The sequence below is a fragment of the Carcharhinus amblyrhynchos genome, chromosome 6 (genome assembly GCF_965287045.1).
Source record: "Carcharhinus amblyrhynchos chromosome 6, sCarAmb.v2.hapA, whole genome shotgun sequence".
NCBI classification, from domain to species: Eukaryota; Metazoa; Chordata; class Chondrichthyes; order Carcharhiniformes; family Carcharhinidae; genus Carcharhinus; species Carcharhinus amblyrhynchos.
This window is the reverse complement of record NC_137329.1, coordinates 44,287,376-44,311,545: the sequence shown is the minus strand read 5'-3', so window position 1 is coordinate 44,311,545 and position 24,170 is coordinate 44,287,376. Positions and strand designations below refer to the sequence as shown.

Genomic DNA, 24,170 nt, shown 5'->3' with positions numbered 1-24,170 from the left:
ATCCTGTCCTCACATTTATGCCAATATAGAAAATAATTGTTGTGGTCTAATCTGGCTTGCTTATGTATTTTTGGATTCTGGTCCAGGGCACAAACAGAATGCACCCAAGGTTCCTGCTGCCCCTCAATGGTATGGTAAAAATAACACACTATTTGCTTCATATTAAAATATGCTTGCCCATTTTTGGGTGGAAGCATGTCACTTCAAGTGGAAAATACCAGATTTGTTCTTAATTGGCAAGGAGCCCGCAGAATACCACCATACCTGATTTTCTTCCCCAAACCACCCAGTTTACATCTAAAACAACTTGGAATTAGCAGAGATAATTGGGTACAATGCAACCTTATTGAATTGCATCCATATTTTTGGCTTACTGAGGAACCAAGATGAAAGTCCCATGGTGCAGGACACCAGCAAAGTTGGAAGGAGGAGAAATGAAGCAAGGTGTAACAGGAAATCTAAATTATTTGACAAGTTCCTGTTTTAATCCAGGGGAAAAAAAATGATTCCATAGGTTTGAGACCTGATAAAAGAAAACAAGAACTTGCATTTATATAGTGCATTCACTTCCCTGCAGCATCCCAAAATACTGCACAACCTATAAATTCATTCTGAAATGTGGTTATTGATAGGATGGGTAAACAGAGCAGCTGGTTTGTACACAACAAAGTCTGATAAACAACAACAATATAAATGATTAGTCACTTAGTTTTTGGAGATGTTGATTACGGGGTTAATGTTGGGCAAAACACCAGAAGAACTCCCTGCTGTTTTTCAAAAAAGTGCTTTAACATCCAGCTGTGCAGCCAGTTGAAGCCTCCGATTACTGCATCATTCAAAAGATGCCCACTCTGCCAGTGCAGCACTCTTGCATTGAAGTTTCAGACTGGATTAAACTCAAGGATTTGGAGTTGAACCTATGACTCAAAGCAAGGGTGTTGCAATTGCGCCAAACTAAAAGTCTGAATTAGAGCAGAACTATGTATGAAGATTGTTCATTTTAACTTAATTAAGATGCTGGAAGGTGGAAACCCAACAGACTGGACAAAACATTTCAGAGAATTCATGATCATGGTCATAATTTTGGTACATTTTTTAAGAGATGTACAAGGCAGATTTTTTAATACAGAGAGCGGTGGTTGCCTGGAACTTGTTGTCGGGGGAGGTAGTGGAAGCAGAAACGGTAGTGTCTTTTAAGGGGCGTCTTGACAAGTACATGAATGAGATGGGAAAAGAGGGATATGGTCCCCGGAAGCTTAGGGGGTTTTGGTTAAGTCAAGTAGCATGGTCAGTGCAGGCTTGGAGGGCCGAAGGGCTTGTTCCTGTGCTGTAATTTTCTTTGTTCTTAAAATGGTTTTCGTACAATAAAACTTCACCCTTATGTTCAATGCAGACATTGAACATTTTTTTTCCTGTTGTGGAAAGAACTAATCGCTAAAGCGTTGAAATTTAAAAGCAAAATATGTGAAAAACATTAACCAGTTGTTGCCTAACTCAACCTCTTATAAGGAAATCTCAGCTCCTACAAATTTCACTTTGTAATAGTTGTGTATTCATTAGTTTTGTATGAATTTAATTAATCTGACATTTTATCCATAGGTTTTCGAAACGCCTTTCTTTGTTGCTGTGGATCATGTGAAAAAGAAGGTGGTGATCAGTATTCGAGGGACTCTTTCACCAAAGGTGCGGTGTTACAAGCATTCAGTATGACGAAAAGCGTGGACACTGCCCAGAATTCCATGCAATTGAAAAAGTCCTGTGTCCAATGGAAAAAGATTTTATAATAAGATTGAAGCTACAGGAAGGAATGGTTGTCTGTTTTCAAGTGTTTATTTTTCTCGAGTAAATTAATCAACTGTTGCACAAAATAATTTGTCTCATTCTGAGACTTCAGTTCTCACAATGCACATCTGGACATAGTCATGCCACTGAGAATGTACAAGCAGACACACACCCTCGTGACATACATGTGCATGAGACACCCACTGAGATACAAGATTGCATTCGTATACTTAAGTGAAGATACATTCGAAGATATAAGTACACATCTGTGCAGGCATATACCATAACATGAGCAACCACTTACATGCATGTAAATCAGATGTACAAATACTGACACCACTGGGATACAATCATCCACTGAGAAATGGCAGCCAGATATGAGTGCACACACGTACACACATCCAGATACAGGTCTTTGCTCACAGAAGTTACAATTGAATATGCTAAATCACCCAGCTATACGTGCATACATTTTGTGCAGAATATATTGTCAGTCTACTTGATACGTTTAGTAGAGCATGAATGTTAAGCTGTGAACTAGTTGTCTTCCAAATGCAATATGAAATGATAATGAATTGGCAGCACTTTATAAAAACATATAACACATGTGCAGAGAGCCCAGGGAAATAGGCATCATGCCAACAATAAGCAGTGGGAAAGTAGCCCATACAGACCTTAAATTACTGGAAAATATGCACTGATTTATGAGGCTTTGGACATTCCAATTTCCAGTGCTTTTTAAAAATTACTCTTTGTTGCTTACAAAATACTGTTGTTGTCTAACAATACACAATGAATATTGTCTGGATTTTATCCCATGATTACTGAGGTTTTCCCATTAGACTGTTGGGTGAAGTCATGCCACAGTGATTAGAACATCCCAGCTGGTTTCATCTCTGGTTATAGAGGTAACTGATCTTGGCCAAATCATAGTTTTGAGAAGAGGGATGCTGTGTCTTTTTTTAAAATTCAGTCATGTTAGTGTTATAAGAAGGCCAGATTTTATTGACCATTCCTAAAGCTCTTGAGAAAGGCCCTTGAACCACTACAGTTTATGTAATATAGTTAAGCCCACAGTGCTGTTACTGTTCCAGAATTTTGACCCAGCTATAATGAAGGAATTGCAATATATTTTTAAATCAGGATGTTATATGACTTGAAAGGGAACTTGCTGGTAGCTGTGGTTCCATATGTCTGCTGCCCTTGTTCTTCCAGCAGTCAGAGAGACACAGCATGGGCTTGGAAGATGCCGTCAAAGGCGACGTGGCAACAAAAGGTTGCTGCAGAAGGTTAGGGTGCACAGAGTTGGGAGTAAGGTGTTAGTGTGAATAGAGGACTGGTTGTCTAATAGGAAGCAGAGTGTTGGAATGAATGGGTGCTATTCTGGTTGGCAGTTGGTGACTAGTGGCGTGCCGCAGGGATCGGTGCTGGGGCCTCAACTGTTTACAATTTACATAGATGATCTGGAGGAGGGGGCTGAGTGTAGGGTAACGAAATTTGCTGATGACACGAAGGTGAGTGGAAAAGCAAATTGCGTGGAAGGCGCGGAAAGTCTGCAGAGAGATCTGGATAGGCTGAGTGAGTGGGCGAGGACCTGGCTGATGGAGTCTAATGTTAGCAAGTGTGAGGTTATCCACTTTGGTAGAAATAATAGTAGGAGGGATTATTATTTAAAGGGTGAAAAGCTGCAGCATGCTACAGTGCAGAGGGACCTGGGGGTCCTTGTGCATGAATCGCAAAAACTCAGTCTGCGGGTGCAGCAGGTGATCAAGAAGACGAATGGAATGTTGGCCTTTATAGTGAGGGGGATAGAATATAAAAGCAAGGGGGTCTTGCTGCAACTGTACAGGGCACTGGTGAGGTCGCAACTAGAGTACTGTGTGCAGTTTTGGTCACCGCATGTGGGAAAGGATATATTGGCCTTGGAGGAGTGCAGAGAAGGTTCACTGGGCTGATACTGGAGATATGGGGAGATTGAATAGACTTGGTCTGTACTCGTTGGAGTTTAGAAGGCTGAGGGGGGATCTTATAGAGACATATAAGATAATGAAGGGCATAGATAGGGTTGAGGTAGAGAGATTCTTCCTGCTTAGAAAGGATAGCAGAACTAGAAGGCACAGCCTCAAAATAAGAGGGGGGGTGCAGTTTAGATTGGAGTTGAGGAGGAACTTCTTCACTGAAAGGGTGGTGAGTCTCTGGAATTCTTTGCCCATTGAAGTGGTGGAAGCTACCTCGCTGAATATATTTAACTCACGGGTAGATAGGTTTCTGATAGACAAGGGAATTAAGGGTTATGGGGAGAAAGTGGGAAAGTGGAACTGATCCACTTCAGATCAGCCATGATCTTGTTGAATGGCGGGGCAGGCTCGAAGGACTAGATGGCCTACTCCTGCTCCTATTTCTTATTGCATCTTATAAGTAGCACAGCATGAAGCTATGGTGCACTGATGATGGAGGGAATAATGTTTAAGGTATTGGGTGGGTGCCAATCAAACAGGCTACTTTGTTCTGAATGGCATCAAGTTTCGTGAGTGCTTGGGCCTTTACTCTTCCAGGGTGGTAGAGAATATTCCATCATATTCCTGACTGTTGCCTTGTAGATGGTGGACAGGCTTTGGGGAGTCAGGAGGTGAATTGCCACAGAATTTCCAGCCTCTGACCTGCTCTTGTAGCCCCAGTTCAATTTCTGGTCAATGTGACCCAGTGATCTCAGCAATGGTAACTCATAGAAAATCAAGAGTGGTGGGACTCTCTGTCTTATTGAAGGTGGTTGTGACTTGCTACTCATTGCTTTCCAGGCCAAGCCCAAAAGTTTTCCAAGTCTCACTGCAAGTAGACACTGACTGCTTTCATTGCAATAGCCTAAGAGCAAGAGAAAGAAGCAGCAATGTTCACACTACTGATGGTTATTCAATGACTATTTGTAAAAATTGCATGATTATGGATATAGAGTGGAAGTGGACAAGAATAGAAAATACAGTTGTCTTGGTATCTATGTATAGCTACATCATAAATGCGTTGTGTACAGTTTTGCTACCTTCAGTGAGTGTCTAGATGCAGTTCTTTCATTGAGCTGAAGATAGAACCAGTGTTGGCTGTACTCGGATAACTTCTACCACCTGGGCTAAAAGGTAAAGAGTGGCGTTATGGGTATGGTAATTAATGGCCACCTGCATCTGTGGAATCGTAATTCAGGAAGAAGAGGAAAAGGGAGAGAGAAAAATAGGAAAAAGAAAACTAGTGACTCACAAGCAAAGTCAGGCTTGTATTAATTTTAATGTGCTCTATTCTCACTAACAGGATGCCCTGACTGATCTGACTGGAGATGCTGAACGATTGCCAGTAGAGGGCCATCATGGGACTTGGCTTGGCCACAAGGTAACTGGAACTTTTTTATTGTATTCTTCAGCTGGAATATCTATGGTGGTGTAGAAAATAATTCAGAACTGTTAATTGTTGAGTTTTAATAGCTGGTCCTTTATTTTGCTAATCATAATAATTTGGTTTCATTGTCAGAACATTGAACATGGGATTTGGGGCGTCTTGTTGAAGTCATACAAGTCATCAGTAAGGCCACACTTGGAATACTGTGTACAGTTCTGGTCACCCTATTATAGAAATGATATTATTAAACTAGAAAGAGTGCAGAAAAGATATACTAGGATGCTATTGGGACTTGATGGTTTGAATTATAAGGAGAGGCTGGATAGTCTGGGACTTTTTTGCCTGGAGTATAGGAGGCTTAGGGGTGATCTTATAGAGGTTTATAGAATAATGAGGGGCATGGATCAGCTAGATAGTCAACATCTTCTCCCAAAGGTAGGGGTCTAAAACTAGAGGGCATAGGTTTAAGGTGAGAGGGGAGAGATACGAAAGGCCCAGAGGGGCAATTTTTCCACACAGAGGGTGGTGAGTGTCTGGAATGTGCTGCCAGAGGCAGTATTGAGGCAGGTACAATTTTATCTTTTAAAAAGCATTTAGACAGTTACATGGGTAAGATGCGTATAGAGAGATGTGGGCCAAATGCAGGCCATTGGGACTAGCTTAGTGGTAAAAACTGGGCAGCCGGGCAAGTTGGGCCGAAGGGCATGTTTCCATGCTGTAAACCTTTATGTCTCTAAATAAATAATCTAACTTTTTTGCCCATACAAAGGCACAGAAAATTGGAATCACTCTGCTTTCTACTTCTCTTTTAAAAGATTGAAAAATATCTTTTAATGCTGTCCTCATAAAACAACATATCATCCAGTGCCAAAGAGAGATTAGCTCTTTTTCAGCAAAATTGTAAATTCACTACATATCAAGTTAAGGAGTGTGCTGAGAAATGGAGCCTTTTCCATTTCGAGAACCCAATGCCTTACATTCTCAAATCAGATATTAGAAACAAAATATGCATTTTCTGCAGTATCCTTGGAGTGTTAACCATATGATTGAATGGAAGCCATTAACTCAAAATTAACTTGATTTATAACAGTGAATGATTATCTTACAAGGAACATGCAAAATAAAGAAAATGTAATTTTGAGAAGAGCCCATTTTGTTTATCATTGATATTGTAGCATTCTAACTTTCCAGTCCACCATCTAGTTGCATTTCAAACACCCTAAAGTTTCTCTCTGCAGTTACCTATTTCATCACTAAGATAAAGAATTGGGTATTGACATGCAACAATATTTGACAAAATGTTCCAAACATTTATCACTTTGTTTGCAGTGTTGCTTTAGATCAGGTTTATTTCGACACCTGGTTTTCATCGTGTCATTTTTCTTGTATCTTGTTTACAATTTATATATCTCCATTTTACTCAAGTTTCATAGTAATATATACTAGTTTATTTTAATTGATTCTGTATTGAAATTTCATTTTCTTTCACTTCTCTTTTTCACTAAGCTGTAGCTGTGTTAGAAAAATCATCGATTTAAAATGTGTTATCAGCAAGAAATTGCAGCTACAAATAGTGATTGAGAAATCAGACAACAGTTTGCATTGTGTATCTGTGGATCTGTTATGGGTTTGTTACAATAGAGGGGAGGCAATAGCAGAGAGGTGATGTCACTGGATTCGTAATCCAGAGGCCCAGGCTCTTGGGACATAAAGTTGGTGGAATTTAAATCCAATCAATAAATCTGGAATTAAAGCTAGTCTCAGTAACGGTAACCATTTAATGAAACAATTGTCCTAAACACTAATGTCATTTAGGAAAAGAAATCTGCTGTCCTTAGCTGGTCTTGCCTCCATGTGACCATACTCATTACAATGCTCTCTCAATGGCTCAGCACTGTGGGTGTACTTATATCACAAGGACTGTAGTTGTTCAAGAAGGCAACTAACCACTACCACCTTAAGTCCAGTTAGAGATGGCAGTGAATGCTGGCCCAGTATCCCTTGAACAAATAAAAATAAAGGACAGATGATTGTTTTTACATAATTCACAGTTCTCCTGTATTATTTTAACTTCTGATGGAATAGAGTGCAGTCATTTGTGGCTCATCCACTGCTATCAATCCACTTTAAGAAATTAGAGAACCTTATGGCTCCAAAAATTCCATCCGCTTTTGGAATTCTCCATGACCTTTAAAATCTGTCAATTCTCTTACTGAACAAAAAACTTGATGTAGTAAGAACTGATAGCATTGAAAACTATTTAAATGTCACATGCACTCACACATGAGTAAACTTTGTGTTAGGGAGGTTATCAATGAAAACTATGTCTTGTGTTTGCAATTTGTTTAAGGACGCTATTAAAGATACTGAAATGATCAGGACAGCAGTGAATTGGGAAAAGCACATTGCTGATAAAGTCATGTGTATGAATCTAGTATAGGGTTAAAGCCACATAAATGCTGGGAACTAGTTCCATGCATTTGCTCTCTAGGTCTTCCTATCACACAAAGTCCAACATGCCAGTCAGAGACCCGGAGTATACGAAGTAATGAGCACCCTTTGGAAATATACATTTGAAAAACGTAAATATAAAAAATTGTGGAAGTGAGAATAGTTTAGTGCGCAGAGTGGAGGCTTCAGGTCTCGAATCTCTCGTGTCACTGCAAAGTTTACTGGCGCGTGGAATGTTTGTGTACAACATTTCCAGCAGGTGTCAGTATGCAACTGGTTATTATTCTGTCATCTCATGGGAGAACATAGACAAATGGCGAAATGTTTAGAAGAAGCTACTGATTGAATTCAAAAAGACCTCATATAACTGAATAAGATTTCCTGCCACTAGGCACAAATCTGTTTACTGCCCATTAAATGCATACTTTCATCCTTGATATTAAAGGATGCTTTTCTTTTCTTAAGCTTATCAGATTTAGGTTTCATCTATAGTGTATTAGTTGCTTAGTTGCTGAAATTGATTGTAAAGAGAAGTGGATATGGCTTTCAATTGGTAAGAAAGGAAGCAAGTGTGGTAAAATGCTGACTTATCATTGAGTCATAGAATCAAACAGTGCGTAAGAGGCCTTCGCCCATTGAGTTTGCACTGACACATGAGAAACACCTGATCCCCCACCTATCCCATCTACGAGCACCTGCTCCATAGCCTTGAGTGTTATGATGTGTTAAGTGCTCATCCAGGTACTTTTTAAAGGATGTGAGGCAACCCACCTTTACCACCCTCCCAGGGAGCACATTCAAGACCAACACCATCCTCTGGGTAAAAAAGTTTTTCTTCATATTCCCGCACAACCTCCTGCACCTCATCTTGAATCTATGTTTCCTCGCAATTAACCCTTTAGCTAAAGGGAACAGCTACTCCTTATCCACTCTGTCTTTGTCCTTCTTAACCTTGTACATCTCAATCAGGTCCTCCCTCAGTTTTCTCTGTCCAACGAAAACAGCCCAAGCCTATCCAACCATTCTTCATAATTTAAATGTTCCATCCAGGCAGCATCCTGGTGAATCTCCTCTGCAGCCCCTCCAGTGCAATCATATCCTTCCTATAATGTGGGGACTAGGACTGCACACAGTACTTCAACTGTGACCTCACCAAAGTTTTATACAATTCCAACATGACTTCCCTGCTTTTGTGATTTATGCCTCAATTGATAAAGGCAAGTGAACCATATGCCTTTTTCTCCACCCTACTAAAATGCCCTTCCATCTTCAGAGATGTATGGACAAACCTGCCAAGGTCTCTTTGTTCCACAGAACTTCCTAGTGTCGTGCCATTCATTGAATATTTCTTTGTCAAATTACTCCTTCCAAAGTGTATCACCTCACACTTTTCAGGGTTAAATTCTGTCTGCCACTTACCTGCCCATTTGACCATTCCGTCTATATCTTTTTGTAGCACAATACACTCAGCCTCATTGTTAACAACCCGGCCAATCTTTGTGTCATCCGCAAACTTTCTAATCCCACCCCTACATAGTCATCTATGTCTTTTGTATAAATGACAATTAATAAAGGACCCAACACAGTTCCTTGTGGTATCCCACTGGACACAGGCTTCCAGTCAATATGCAGCCTTCTGTTATCACCCTTTGGGTGGGATTTTCTGTCCATGCTCACCCCAAAATCAGAAAATCTGCCCCCCCTCCCCCGCTATGATTCCCGTGACAGACAGGACAGGAATATTCCTCCCTCTGATTACTACAAGTGTGTCAATTTTGAATCCACTTTATTGAATTACCCTGTATCCCATGTGCATTTACCTTCTTTACAAGTCTCCCACATAGGACCTTGTCAAAGGCTTTGCTGAAATCCATATAAACTACATTAACTGCACTACCCTCATCTTCACACCTGGTCACCTCCTCAAAAAATTCTATCAAACTTGTTAGGCATGACCTCCCTCTGAATAAACCATGCTGACAATGATCAGGCCTTGCCTTTCCAGATGGAGATAGATGCTCTCCTTCAGAAGGTTCTCCAGTAGTTTCCCTCCCACTGACGTGAGACTGGTCTGCAGTTCCCTTGTTTATCTCTACAACCCATCTTAAATAGCAGAACCACATTAGCTGTTTTCCAGTCGTTTCTCCAGTGTAAGAAGTCTCACAACACCAGGTTTAAGTCCAACCAGTTTATTTGATAGTAATCCCACAATCAAATAAACTGGTTGGACTTAAACCTGGTGTTGTGAGACTTCTTACTGTGTTTACCCCAGTCTAATGCCAGCATCTCTACATCATGACCTCTACCTTGACAAGAGAAAAATTGAAAATTTGGATCAGAGTCCCTACAGTCTTCTCCCTTGCCTCCCACAGCAGCCTAGAGTTCAATTCATTCACACCTGGAGATTTATCCCTTTTAAGGCTGCCAACACCTCTAATACCTAGCCCTTCCCTATGTCAGTTTCCTCAAGAACCTCACAGTCTCTCCCTGAATTCCATACCTTCATCCTCTTTTCTTAAGTGAAGACAAATATGAAGTATTTATTGGGAGCAGAGAGAGAGCTAAGATTTTACCTGTTAAAAACCTGTTTAAAATAAGTTTAAAGCACTTTGTTCTTTGTAGAACTGTTTAAAGCATTTATTTATTGTATTTACTGCTTTAAGAATTCTGAGGGAGTGGTTAGAAGGCAGTTGTGGGCCAACAGCTTTAATTATCAAGTGGCCACACGGTGAAGCCTTCCATTGTTTGCTGGAGCAGACGAGTGAAGGAGCAGAGAGAGAGTTAAGATTTTACCTGTTAAAAACCTGTTTAAAATAAGTTTAAAGCACTTTGTTCTTTGTAGAACTGTTTAAAGCATTTATTTATTGTATCTACTGCTTTAAGAATTCTGAGGGAGTGGTTAGAAGGCAGTTGTGGGCCAACAGCTTTAAATCAGCGCCAGGTTTAAAAGGAGGCCTGGTGTAGACAGCGGGCAGCGTCGGAGCGGGCAGCGGAGTGAGAGGGAAGCAGAGTGAGCTATTAGGGCTTAATATCAAAAAGGGCTGGAGGGAAAAAAGGCCAGGTGAGTTCGTTTGAAAAACAAGGAAAAAAAAAAAATTTTTTTCAAAACTACTACAGTGAATAATGGAGGGGCATGTGATGTGTGGTTTCTGTATGATGTGGGAACTGGTGGACTCCAGGGTCCATCCCAATGACCATGTCTGCAGTAAGTGCAGGTTGCTGGAGGAGCTCCAGCTCAAGGTAGATGAGCTGGCCTCTGAGCTACGGACACTGAGGCTCATCAGGGGGAGAGAGGGTGCCATTGTCAATGGGGTGCAAGTGACATCCACCCCCCCTAGACTGGCTAACTCTAAGGGTCAGGGACAAGAGGGGGCTGCTGGGAGGAGGAAGGGGGGTGAGGAGCGGAGGAAGGAGAGTGGGGAGAGGAGGAAGGAGAGTGGGGAGAGGAGGAAGGAGGGTGGGGAGCGGAGGAAGGAGGGTGGGGAGCGGAGGCCTCAGCCTCTTAATCTGCATAACAGGTTTGAGGTTCTTGCTTCCAGTCTGGAAGAGGACAAGGCAGGTGAGGTTGGTGAGCAAACTGCACACGGTACAGTGATGCAGCAGGACGTAGGCAAAGAGAAGGGGAAAAGGAACGTAGTCGTAATTGGGGATAGTGGGGTGAAGGGTATCGACGCTGTCCTTTGTCACAATGACAAAGTGCACAGAAGGGTGTGTTGTCTGCCTGGTGCTCGGGTCCGGGATGTCACAGCTGGGCTGCAGAGGAACCTGGAGTGGGAGGGTGAGAATCCGGTTGTTGTGGTACATGTGGGTGCCGGCGACGTAAGCAAAATGCGGACTGAGGATCTGGGGAGGGAGTATGAAAAGCTGGGAATGGAATTAAAAAGTAGAACCGACAAGGTGGTCATCTCTGGGCTACTGCCTGAACCGAGTGCAGACGGGCATAAGGTTGACATGATTAAGGAAGTGAATGGGTGGCTCAGGGATTGGTGTGGGAGGAATGGGTTTGAATTTATGGGGCATTGGCACCAGTATTGGGGTAGGTGGGACCTGTTCGGGCGGGATGGGGTTGGTCTGAACCGTGCTGGGACCAGAGTGCTGGCGAATTGAGTAAAGAGGACTGTAGACAGGGCTTTACACTAATTGGGGGGGGGGGGGAGGGTGCGAGGGTAGGTGACGTTACGAGGTCTAAAGTTAAGGATAGGGTACAGGCAAGGGAAGAGGCCGAGGATGTCCCAATAATAGAGGGAGTAGGGGGCGTGAGTATGGTTGGTGGCGTTACGGCAAATAGGGTCCAGGTGAAGGCTGGGATGAAAGCGCTTTATCTGAATGCACGAAGCATTCGGAATAAAGTGGATGAGCTGGTGGCGCAGATCGACACAAATGGATACGATCTGGTGGCCATTACAGAGACGTGGCTGCAGGGTGACAGGGACTGGGAGCTGAATGTACAGGGCTATCAAGTGTTTAGGAGGGAAAAGGGGGGGGGCGTAGCTCTGCTGATTAAGGATAGCATCAAGGTGGTAGCAAGGGATGATATTGGAGCCAAGGAGCAGAACGTGGAATTGTTGTGGGTGGAGATTAGGAACAGCAAAGGGAGGAAGACACTGGTGGGTGTCGTCTATAGGCCCCCGAATAATGATCTGGAGGTGGGGCGGGCTGTTAACGCGCAAATAAGTGCGGCGTGCAGGAATGGGACGGCCGTAGTTATGGGGGATTTCAATCTGCATATTGATTGGTCGACCCATGTTGGACGCGGTGGGCTCGAGGAGGAGTTCTTGGAATGCTGCCGGGATAGTTTCCTCGAACAGTGTGTGTTGGAGCCGACGAGGGAGAGAGCTATCTTGGATCTCGTGCTATGTAATGAGGCGGGTAGAATTAGGGATCTTGCGGTGAAGGATCCTCTTGGGGAGAGTGATCATTGTATGGTGGAGTTTCTGGTGCAGATGGAGGAGGAGAAAGTGGGTTCCCAGACACGCGTACTTTGTTTGAATAGAGGGGAGTACGGTAGGATGAGAGAAGAATTGGCGAATGTTGACTGGGGGAGCGCGTTGGAAGGTAGGTCTGCTGAGGAGCAGTGGAGGATCTTTAAGGAGATCTTTCTTGGTGCTCAGCGGAAATTTATTCCAATGGTCAAAAAGGACAGTAGGAGGAGAGGTAATAAGCCGTGGATAACGAAGGAGGTGAAGGAAAGTGTTAAATTAAAAGCGGAGGAATTTAGAGTAGCTAAGAGTAGTGGGCGAGAAGAGGATTGGGAGAGGTTTAAATGTCAACAAAGATTGACAAAGAAGTTGATAAAGAAGGGTAGGAGAAACTATGAAGCTGGACTAGCGCTTAATATAAAAAAGGATAGCAAGAGTTTTCATAAATATATAAAAAGGAAGAGGCTGGCTAGGGTGAACGTTGGACCCTTTAGAGGATGAGAAAGGGGACCTAGTGGTGGGGATGAGGATATGGCTAAGGTCTTGAATAACTTTTTTGTTTCTGTCTTCACGGAGGAGGACGTGAATAATTTGCCGGGTGTTAGTGATGGAAAGGTGGTAGGACTGGAGGGTCTTAATGACATTACTGTTACTAGAGAGGCGGTGCTCGACAGACTGGAGGGGCTGATTGTGGACAAGTCCCCAGGACCGGATGGAATGCATCCGAGGGTTCTGAAAGAAATGGCGGAGGTGATACTGGATGCCTTGGTGGTTATTTTCCAGACGTCGCTGGATTCCGGGGAAGTGCCGGAGGATTGGAAAATGGCTAATGTTACGCCGTTGTTTAAGAAGGGTGCCAGGCAAAAGGCGGGGAATTATAGGCCGGTTAGTTTAACGTCTGTGGTAGGTAAAATGTTAGAATCCGTCATTAAGGAGGAAATTGCGAGGCATCTTGAAGGGAATTGCTTGATAGAGCAGACGCAGCACGGTTTCATTAAAGGGAAGTCGTGTCTGACAAATTTACTGGAGTTCTATGAGGATGTGTCTAGGGCGGTGGATAGAGGAGAGCCGGTGGATGTGGTCTTTCTTGATTTTCAGAAGGCGTTTGACAAAGTACCTCACAAGAGGTTATTGCAGAAGGTCAAGGGACATGGAGTTGGGGGTAGGGTGTTAGCGTGGATAGAGGATTGGTTGTCAAATAGGAGGCAGAGAGTGAGGATCAACGGGTGCTATTCGGATTGGCGGATGGTGACTAGTGGAGTGCCCCAGGGGTCGGTGCTGGGACCTCAGCTTTTTACCATTTATATAGATGATCTGGAGGAGGGAACCAAGTGTATGGTGTCAAAATTTGCTGATGACACCAAGATTGGGGGAACAGCAAATTGTGCGGAGGGTGTGGAGAGTCTGCAGAAGGATCTAGATAGGCTGGGCGAATGGGCCAGGAAATGGCAAATGGAATTTAATGTTGGCAAGTGTGAGGTGGTCCACTTTGGTAGGAATAATGGTAGGAAGGACTATTACTTACGTGGCGAAAAACTGCAGCAGGCGACGGTGCAGAGGGACCTCGGGGTCCTTGTGCATGAGTCGCAAAAACCCAGCTTGCAGGTGCAGCATGTGGTTAGGAAGGCGAATGGGATGCTGGCCTTCATAGCGAGGGGGATTGAATATAAAAGTAGGGAGGTCTTGCTGCAGCTGTATAGGGCATTGGTGAGGCCACAGCTGGAGTACTGTGTGCAGTTTTGGGCGCCGCACCTGCGCAAAGATATTTTGGCCTTGGAGGGAGTGCAGAGGAGGTTTACTAGGCTGATACCGGAGTTGAGGGGGTTGAGCTATGAGGAGAGGCTGAATAAACTAGGCTTGTACTCGTTAGAGTTTAGAAGAATGAGGGGAGATCTCATTGAGACGTATAAGATGATGAATGGGATGGATAGGATAGAGGTGGAGAGACTCTTCCCGCTCAAAAAAGACAGTAGGACTAGGGGGCACAGCCTCAAGATAAAGGGGGGGCGGTTTAGAACGGAGTTGAGGAGGAACTTCTTCACTCAAAGGGTGGTGAATCTCTGGAATTCTCTGCCCGTTGAAGTGGTGGAGGCTGCCTCACTAAATATTTTTAAGACGCGGGTTGATGGGTTTTTGATAAGAGAGGGGATTAAGGGTTATGGGGAGAGGGCGGGAAAGTGGAACTGAGCCACGACAGATCAGCCATGATCTTGTTGAATGGCGGGGCAGGCTCGAGGGGCTGGATGGCCTACTCCTGCTCCTATTTCTTACGACTCCACCCACAGATTGTACCCTTGGTCCCTAATAGGCCCTACTCTTTCGCTAGTTATCCTCTTCCCATTGATATATTAGCAGCCAGAGCTTTCTCATATCGCCTCTTTGTTTTCCTAATTGCTTTCTTAAGGTCCACCCTGCACTTTCTATACTTCACTAATGCTTCCACTGATTTTCTTCCCTTCTGCTTGTCAAAAGCCTTCCTTTTCTCTCTATTCCCTGCCCTGGAATGATGTGGGACATTCTAGGACAAGAGGGCATAATCTTACAATAAGGGGTATCAAATTTAACAGAGTTGAGGAGCAACTACTTCTCCCAAAGAGTTATGAATCTGTGGAATTCGCTACCCCAAAGTGCAGTGGGTGCTGGGACAGTGAGTAAATTTAAGGAGGAGTTAGACAGATTTTTAATTGGTAATGGATTGAAGGGTTATTGGGAGAAGGCAGGAAAATGGGGATGAGGGGCATATCAGCCATGATTGAATGGCAGAGTGGATTTGATGGGCCAAATGGCCGAATTCTGCTCCTATCTCTTAGAAACTTTTCCTGCTCATCATATCCTGAATATCTCTGGTTATCCTTGGTTCCCTGAGCTTCTTCCTATCACCCTAGATGGAACATGCTGGGCTTGCACCCTTCCCATTTCCTTTCTGAATACCCGTGCCCCACCCCCCTGTCCCCCGAACTAACTGCTCTTCTATAAATTGCCCCATTAGTAGCTGTTCCTGGTCTTTCTTAGCCACATTCTTCCTTATGTTACTAAAATCCACTCTTCCTCCAGTCCAAAACTTTTTTTTACAACTTTTTCAACCCCTTGTTCATAACAAGTGTAAATTGTACCATGTTGAGATCACTATCAGGAAAATGCACATCCCTTGTCCACTTCATTTCTCAGAATTAGGTTCAGCACAGCTCCTTCCCTTGTTGAACCCTCCACATATTGATCTAAAATGTCCTCCAGTACAGATTTAAAGAAATCTACTCTATCCAAGCCCTTAAAATTTTGTATATCCCAGTTAATGTTGGGAACGTTGAAATAACTTAATATAATTACTCTATTATTGTTCTTACACAACTCTGTGAATTATGCACATATTTTGCTCTTCAATATCCCACTGACTATCTGGGGGTTGATAATAAACACCTAACAATGTGCTGCCACTTTTTTATTCCTATGCTCCACCCATGAAGCATCATTCGATGCCGCCTTCCAGATACTATATCTCCTTCGTGCAGTAACTGATGCCTTAATTAATAACACAATGCCGCCGTCTCTTTTATCTCCTCCTATGTCTTGCCTGAGGATTCTATATTCTGGAATGTTGACTTGCCAATTGTATCCTTCCTTCAACCATGTCTCTGTGATGATCATTATATTGCACATCCATGTGTCAATCATCATCCTCAACTCATCCGTTTTTACCTGCAATGCTCCTGGTGTTAAAGTAGAGGCCATCTAGTCTGGCCTTACTTGAAACTTAATCCAGCTGCATTCCTTCTGACTTGATTGGTTTATTGTATTATGCTGTCCCTATTCTGCTAATGGTCTGTGTCCCCTTCCACTGCCAAATTAGTTTAAATTCCTCCCAGTAGTTCAGCTTTTCTTGGGTACAGTGTCGCACTTGAGCAAAGCCAATTGCAAAACCCTGTACACAATAAGTTTATATATTGTTACTGCATTGGGCAGAGTTGTGGAGGGGCAGTACCTCCCTGCATATATGCTTCATTTCCTCTTAGTCAGAATGACACAGCAGATCATAGGCACTGTTTCTTAGAAACCATCACACTGAAACAGGAACAGGCACAGATGAGTAGCGGAGATTACAAAGAGAGGGGGGCTTGATCTAAGTCATGGGTCTTAGTGCATGCAGAATTAAATGGACATGGAAGGCAGCTGGTGAGGAACCTGAGAGAAAACTTATTTGAGTACCTGGCTTTGAACTTGCAACTTGGTTTGACATGCAGCTTTGAATTGGAATATGAACTGGAACTGGCTGAGGACCCACTCTAGTCAGACTTTAACTTACTGAACATTGACTAAGAGACTCTGTTTCTGTTTTGGAGTTAAAAAATCAAAAAACACTACCTGAATAACAGTAATCTCCCAGTTCCATGTCCTATTGAGCTAAGAACATAAGAACATAAGAAATAGGAGCAGGAGTAGGCCATCTAGCCCTACGAGCCTGCCCCGCCGTTCAATAAGATCATGGCTGATCTGTCGTGGCTCAGTTCCACATTCCCGCCCTCTCCCCATAACCCTTAATCCCCTCTCTTATCAAAAACCCATCAACCCGCGTCTTAAAAATATTTAGCGAGGTAGCCTCCACCACTTCAACGGGCAGAGAATTCCTGAGATTCACCACCCTTTGAGTGAAGAAGTTCCTCCTCAACTCCATTCTAAACCGCCCCCCCCCCCTTTATCTTGAGGCTGTGCCCCCTAGTCCTACTATCCTTTCTGAGCAGGAAGAGTCTCTCCACCTCTATCCTATCCATCCCATTCATCATCTTATACATCTCAATGAGATCTCCCCTCATTCTTCTAAACTCTAACGAGTACAAGCCTAGTTTATTCAGCCTGTCCTCATAGCTCAACCCCCTCAACTCCGGTATCAGCCTAGTAAACCTCCTCTGCACTCCCTCCAAGGCCAAAATATCCTTGCGTAAGTACGGCGCCTAAAACTGCACACAGTGCTCCAGCTGCGGCCTCACCAATGCCCTATACAGCCGCAGCAAGACCTCCCTACTTTTATATTCAATCCCCCTCGCTATGAAGGCCAGCATCCCATTCGCCTTCCTGACCACCTGCTGCACCTGCAAGCTGGGTTTTTGCGACTCATGCACAAGGACTCCGAGGTCCCTCTGCACCGTCGCCTGCTGCAGTTTTTCTCCACGTAAGTAATAATCCTTCCTACCATTATTCCTACCAAAGTGGACCACTTCGCACTTGCCAACATTAAATTCCATTTGCCATTTCCTGGCCCATTCGCCCAGCCTATCTAGATCCTTCTGTAGACTCTCCACACCCTCCGCACAATTTGCCGTTCCACCAATCTTGGTGTCATCAGCAAATTTCGACACCCTACACTCGGTTCCCTCCTCCAGATCATCTATATAAATGGTAAATAGCTGAGGCCCCAGCACCGACCCCTGGGGCACTCCACTAGTCACCAACCGCCAATCCGAATAGCACCCATTGACCCCCACTCTCTGCCTCCTATTTGACAACCAATCCTCTATCCACGCTAACACCCTACCCCCAACTCCATGTCCCCTGACCTTCTGCAATAACGTCCTGTGAGGTACCTTGTCAAACGCCTTCTGAAAATCAAGAAAGACCACATCCACCAGCTCTCCTCTAGATTAGTTGATGAAATATACAACTGGAGAAATAGTGTAGGAGGGAGGACATCGGATTTCTGAGGCATTGGGACCATTTCTGGGGCAGATGGAACCTGTAAACTGGATGGGTTACGTATTAACTGGATTGGCACTGATATACTTGCAAAGAGATTTGTTAGTGCTGTTGGAGTGGTTTAAGCTAGCTTGTCGGAAGAGATTGGCATCTGAGCTGTAACCCAAAATGGAAGGAAATTAAGCTGTTAACAGGAAGTTGAAATGGGACTGGAATGCAGTAGAAACAAAGCAAAGCATCAAGTATGCATTGAATGCAGAATGATGTTAGAAAGACAACGTTAAAGGCACTCTACCTGAATGTGCACAGCATTTATTACGAAATGATCTAAAGGCACAAATAGAGGTAAATGGGTTTGATATATTTGCCAATGTGGAAGCATGGCTGTATGGTGACCAAGACTGAGAACTGAATATTCAAGGATTTTCAACATTTAGGGAGAAGACAGATGAGGAAGGAAAGGAGGGGAAGTTGGATCAGCACAATACAAGGGAGGATGTCAGATCAGAAGAACATTGTGTGGAATCTGTTTGGATGGAGCTCTGAAACAGTAAAGCGCAGCCGATGTTGTTTTGAGTTGATTATAGGCCATCTTAATGTGGGTTATAGTATTAATCAGGAGATGAGAGAAGTGGACATATTAGTGAGAGACAACATGGTTTTGTGAAGGGGAGGTCATATCTAACTAACTTGATCAAGTTTTTCGAAGAAGTGATGAAGCTGATTGATGAGGGTAGGGCATTGGATGTTGTCTACATGGACTTCAGTTAGGCCTTTGACAAGGTTCCTCATGGCAGACTGTGGCAGCAGGTGAAATTGCATGGGATCAGAGATGAGCTGGCAAGGTGGATACAGAACTGGCTCTGTCATAGAAGATTGAGAGTAGTAGTGAAACAGTGCATTTCAGAATAGAGGGCTGTGACAAGTGGCATTCCTCAGGGATCAATGAGCTTTGCTCTTTGCAATATTATAAAATAATTTGCAGGAAAATGTAATTAGTTGGATTAGTAAGTTTGCGGACGACACAAAGGTTGGTGGATTTATGGATAGCGATGAGGACCATCAGAGGATATAGCAGGACACAGATCGATTGGAGACTTGGGTGGAGAAATGGCAGATGGAGTTTAATCCGGACAAATGTGAGGTAATGCATTTTGGAAAGTCTAATACAGATAGGAAATAAACAATAAATGGCAGAACCCTTAAGAGTATTGATAGGCAAAGGGATCTGGGTGTATAGGTTCACAGGTCACCAAAAATGGCAACGCAGGTGGGGAAGGTAGTCAAGAAGGCATGTAGCATGCTTGCCTTCATCAGCCAGGGCATTAAGTTTAAAAATTCATGTCATGAAGCAGCTTTATAGAACTTTAGTTAGGCCTGCACTTGGAATATAATGTTCAATTCTAGTTGCCACACTCCAAGCAGGATGTGGAAGCTTTGGAGAGAGTACAGAAAAGATTTACCATGGTGTTGCCTGGTATGGACAGTATTAGCTATAAGGAGAGTTTGGAGAAACTTCGTTTGTTCTCACTGGAACGACAAAGGTTGAGGACCGAGCTGATAGAAGTCTACAAGATTGTGAGAGGCGTGGACAGAGTGGATAGTCAGAAGCTTTTTCCCAGGGTGGAAGAGTAAATTACTAGAGGATATAGGTTTAAGGAGTGAGGGGCAAGAAATAAAGAAGATGTACAAGGCAAGTTTTTTTACACAGAGGGTGGTGGGTGCCTGGAACTCGTTGCTGGGGGAGTTAGTGGAAGCAAATACAATAGTGACTTTTAAGGGGTGTTTTGACAAATACATGAATAGGATGGGAATGGAGGGATATGGACCCCAGAAGGGTAGGGGTTTTTAGTTCAGTTGGGCAGCATGGTCGGTGCAGGCTTGGAAGGCCGAAGAGTCAGTTCCTGTGTTGTAATTTTCTTTGTTCTTTGTTCGTTATGTTGTGGAGATGCCAGCATTGGACTGGGATAAACACAGTAAGAAGTCTCACAACACCAGGTTAAAGTCCAACAGGTTTATTTGGCAGCACTAGTTTTCGGAGTCTCAAGCTCCTTCATCAGGTGAATGAGGACTGGTGTTCACAAACAAGACATATAAAGACACCAACTCAATTTACAAGATAATGGTTGGAATGCGTGTCTTTGTAGATAATCAAGTCTTAAAGGTACAGACAATGTGAGTGGAGAGAGGGCTAAGCACAGGTTAAATAGATATGTATTATCTCCAGCCAGTTGAGGCTGTCCTCATGTTCTGCACACATGAGGACGGCCTCAACCAGGATCTTGGGTTCATGTCACACTATCTGTAACCCCTACGATTCGCTGGGCTTGCAAAATCTCACTAACTGTCCTGGCTGGAGACAAAATATACATCTCTTTAACCTATGCTTGGCTCTCTCTCCACTCACATTGTCTGTACCTTTAAGACTTGATTACCTGTAAAGACTCACATTCCAACCATTATCTTGTAAATTGAGTTGGTATTTTTATATGCCCTGTTTGTGAACACCAGTCCTCATTCACCTGATGTAGGAGCTTGAGATTCCGACAGCTAGTGCTGCCAAATAAACCTATTGGACTTTAACCTCGTGTTGTGAAACCTCTTTATGAAGCATGGGTAATACTGTGATCGTGGATGACTTCAGTCTGCACATAGACTGGTCAAACCAAGTTAGCATTAATGCTGCGGAAGATGAGTTTCTGGTGTGTGTTAGGGATGGCTTTCTAGGGCAGTATGTTGAGGAGCCAACTAGAGTACAGGCTATTCTCGATCAAGCATTATGTAACGGAAAAGGGCTAATCGATAATCTAGTTTTAAAATAATCTGTACGGATGAGCAACCACAATATGGTAGCATTTTATATTACATTTGAAAGTTAAGAAGTTCAATCTGACGGCAGGATGTTAAAGTTGAATAAAGGGAATTGTGAAGGTGTGAGAGATTGGCTGAGGTGGATTAGGGAAAATGCATTAATAGGTAAGACTGTATAGGTAATGGTTAATCTTCAAAGGACTATTACATAGCTTACAGCACCTGTACATTCCTACAAGGTGCAAAAATACAAAAAAGCAAGTCAGTTGTGGCTAACAAAGAAAGTTAAGGATTGTATAGGATTAAAAGAAAAAATTCATGAAGATGCCAGAAATAGTAGTAAACCTGAGGATTGGGAAGGAAGGCAAGAAATCGATAAAGGAAGAACAGAATAGATTTTGGAATGGTTCCTGAAGATTGGAAAGTAGCAAATGTCATAGGGGAGGGAGAGAAAAAAAACTATAAACCTGTTAGCCTATTATAAAAGATGTAATAAATGGACGCTTGGACGATTGCGATCTGATTGGGCATAGACTGCATGGATTTACAAATAGGAAATCATGTTTGACTAACATATTGGAATTTTTTGAGGATGGTCTGAATAAAATTGACGAAGTAGAGTCGATGGACACAATGTATTGTGATTTCCAGAAGGCCTCTTCCTTACAAGAGATTGATTAGCAAAATAAAAACACATGGGATAGGAGCATAGATTCAGAATTGACTAACAGGCAAAACACTGAGAGTAGGAATAAATGGGTCATTCTGTGTTGGCAGGCTCTGGCGAGTAGGGCACCACAAGGATCAGTAGTTGGGACCCAGCTGTTCACAATATGTATCAATGATTTGGATGTGGGGACCAAACATCCAAAGCATTTCTAAGTTCATGGATGATAGGTAGTAATGTGTGTTGTGAAGGAGATGTAAAGCAGCCATGAGGATTTGGACTCTTAATGAGTGAGCAACAACATGGCAGATGGAAAATAATGTGGAAAAGCGTGAGGTAACTCACTTTGGTAGAAGAAACACGTGCACAGTACTTCCTAAATGGTAAGAAATTAAAAAGTATAGGTGTATAAAGGGACCTGGATGTTCTTGTCCATAAGCCATTGAAGGCTAATATGCAGATGCAGCAAGCTATTAGGAAGGCTGAAGGCATGTTTGCCTTTATTGCAAAAGGAATTGAGTTTAAGAGTCGTGAGGCCTTGCTTTAGCATAGAGACTTGGTTAGACTGCACCTGAACTATGTGTCCAATTTGGTCCCCTTACCTCAATAAGAATATTATTGCCATAGAGAGAGTGCAACAAAAGTTCACCAAACCTGTTCTCTGGGGGCGGCAGGACAATTTCATGAAAAGAGATTGGGCAAACTGACCCTGTCTTCTCTAGAGTTTCAAAGAATGAGAGGTGATTTCACTGAAACTTACAAAATAGTTAAAGGGATAGGGTAAATGTAGGCCCCCCTTGGTCCAGAACCAAGGGACACAATTTCAAAATAAGGGCGAAGCCACTTACGGCTAAGATGAGAAGGAATTTCTTTACACAGAGAATTGTGAATCTTTGGAATTCTCTACTCCAGAGGGATGTGGAATGTCAGTCATTGAATCTGTTTAAGGTAGAGATTCATAGATTACTGATTAACAATAACTTAAAGGCTTACGGGGACATTGTGTGTAAAAAGCATGGACATGTCTGACCATGCATTATCATATTAAATGGTGGAGCAGGCTGGACGGACTGAATGACCTACTCCTGTTCCTGTGATTGCACTGGTAAATAGCTCAGCTATCTGGCTAACTATATAGGAAAGATCAAAATCGTAAATACAGCATTTAATAAAGAGCTAGTTTTTTTGTTTTGTTTTATTTTCTTATTATTTTGAAGTGCGTTGATTATTTGAAACAGCCTTTGTGACAATAAAAATGCAGACATCATGTTGTTTACCTGAACTCCCGTGTTCGTGTGCTGAAACTACCTGCCTACAAAATTCCAGTGCAATGGAACCCCCTCAATCATGTTACAATATTTAACCCTAAACCACGTACACATATTGTATCTTTTACATTTGTTGGTAGCTAAGTATAGAAGACCTGTCAGTCCTGCCCATTATATTTATATTTTGTCATTTGATTATCCAGCATCCTTCATTTCTGTGTAATAAAAGTGCATTTCAGTAGTATTATATTACATTCTTCCTTCTTCAAACAAAATGCTATTTTAAGGATCACATCAATGCCATTATCTGGTCAGTTGGCAGGCAAGATCTGTTCAACTAGTTCTTTGCAGCTGAGGTAGATCCTGCCAGATATTGTGGAGCATTTCCTTTACTGGTTAGATTCTAGAATTTCAGGTTCTCAATCACTGTCTTCAAACATCAGAAGCCAGTGACCAGATGTTGTTAGAAAGCTGATAATGGTAAAATTGAAAAATTTTAGTTGATGTCCAAATGAGAGATCATAGCTCATTCAGTTTTCATTTTGCATTACTCTCTTTCATTGTTATTAATTAAATAAAATATCAAGCATGCTATTATCTCTCTAACTAGGTTTTACAATTAATTTTGCATGCATTCTGATATCTTTCCAGGGCATGGTCCTATCAGCAGAATACATCAAAAAGAAACTAGAACAGGAAATGATTCTGTCTCAAGCCTTTGGCCGAGATCTGGTAAGATACTGCTAATGTTGTAAAATATAGCCAGACATAAACTTAACGACCGTTGTTGCTGTGAAATAAGAGCAACATGTAATTATCCAAAAGAGGAAGGTCAGGTTACCAATTTGTTTCCATTGGCATCAGTTCTCATGGAGGGCATTACACAATATACTAAGCCCTCCTCCTCAAGATTGGATGGTAAGTTCTCTGTTGTGCAATTCCTGTATTTTCAGGTGCAAGGTCTGTTGATTTTCTTTAAATAACAGCATGTGCTTAGTAACTTGGTGGGACATGTTTTCATTACTTTGTTGCAGTTGCAATGTCTAGGAATCTCTGTATTTCTAACACAGGAGTCTTGCTCCCTGGTCAACTTTTTTAACAAGTACTTCTGAGTATCTTTATACATGTGTGCTTTTCTTATAATGTCAGGAACTAAATGAAGTCTAAACAGTATGGAAACATAACAGTTGTGATTTGCTATTC

At 42.7% G+C, this 24,170-nt stretch overlaps 1 protein-coding gene across 8 annotated transcripts in view; it reads left to right on the top strand.

Annotated features, from left to right (window-relative positions):
- Positions 1-24,170, top strand: part of dagla (diacylglycerol lipase, alpha) — a 379,214-nt gene that overhangs the window by 273,868 nt on the left and 81,176 nt on the right. For all 8 annotated transcript variants that reach the window (XM_080190329.1, XM_080190325.1, XM_080190324.1 and 5 more), the window contains 3 exons: positions 1,600-1,683; positions 5,083-5,160; positions 23,619-23,699. In XM_080190329.1, the coding sequence (XP_080046455.1) occupies positions 1,600-1,683; positions 5,083-5,160; positions 23,619-23,699 (243 nt within the window). The remainder of the gene's footprint in view (positions 1-1,599; positions 1,684-5,082; positions 5,161-23,618; positions 23,700-24,170) is intronic.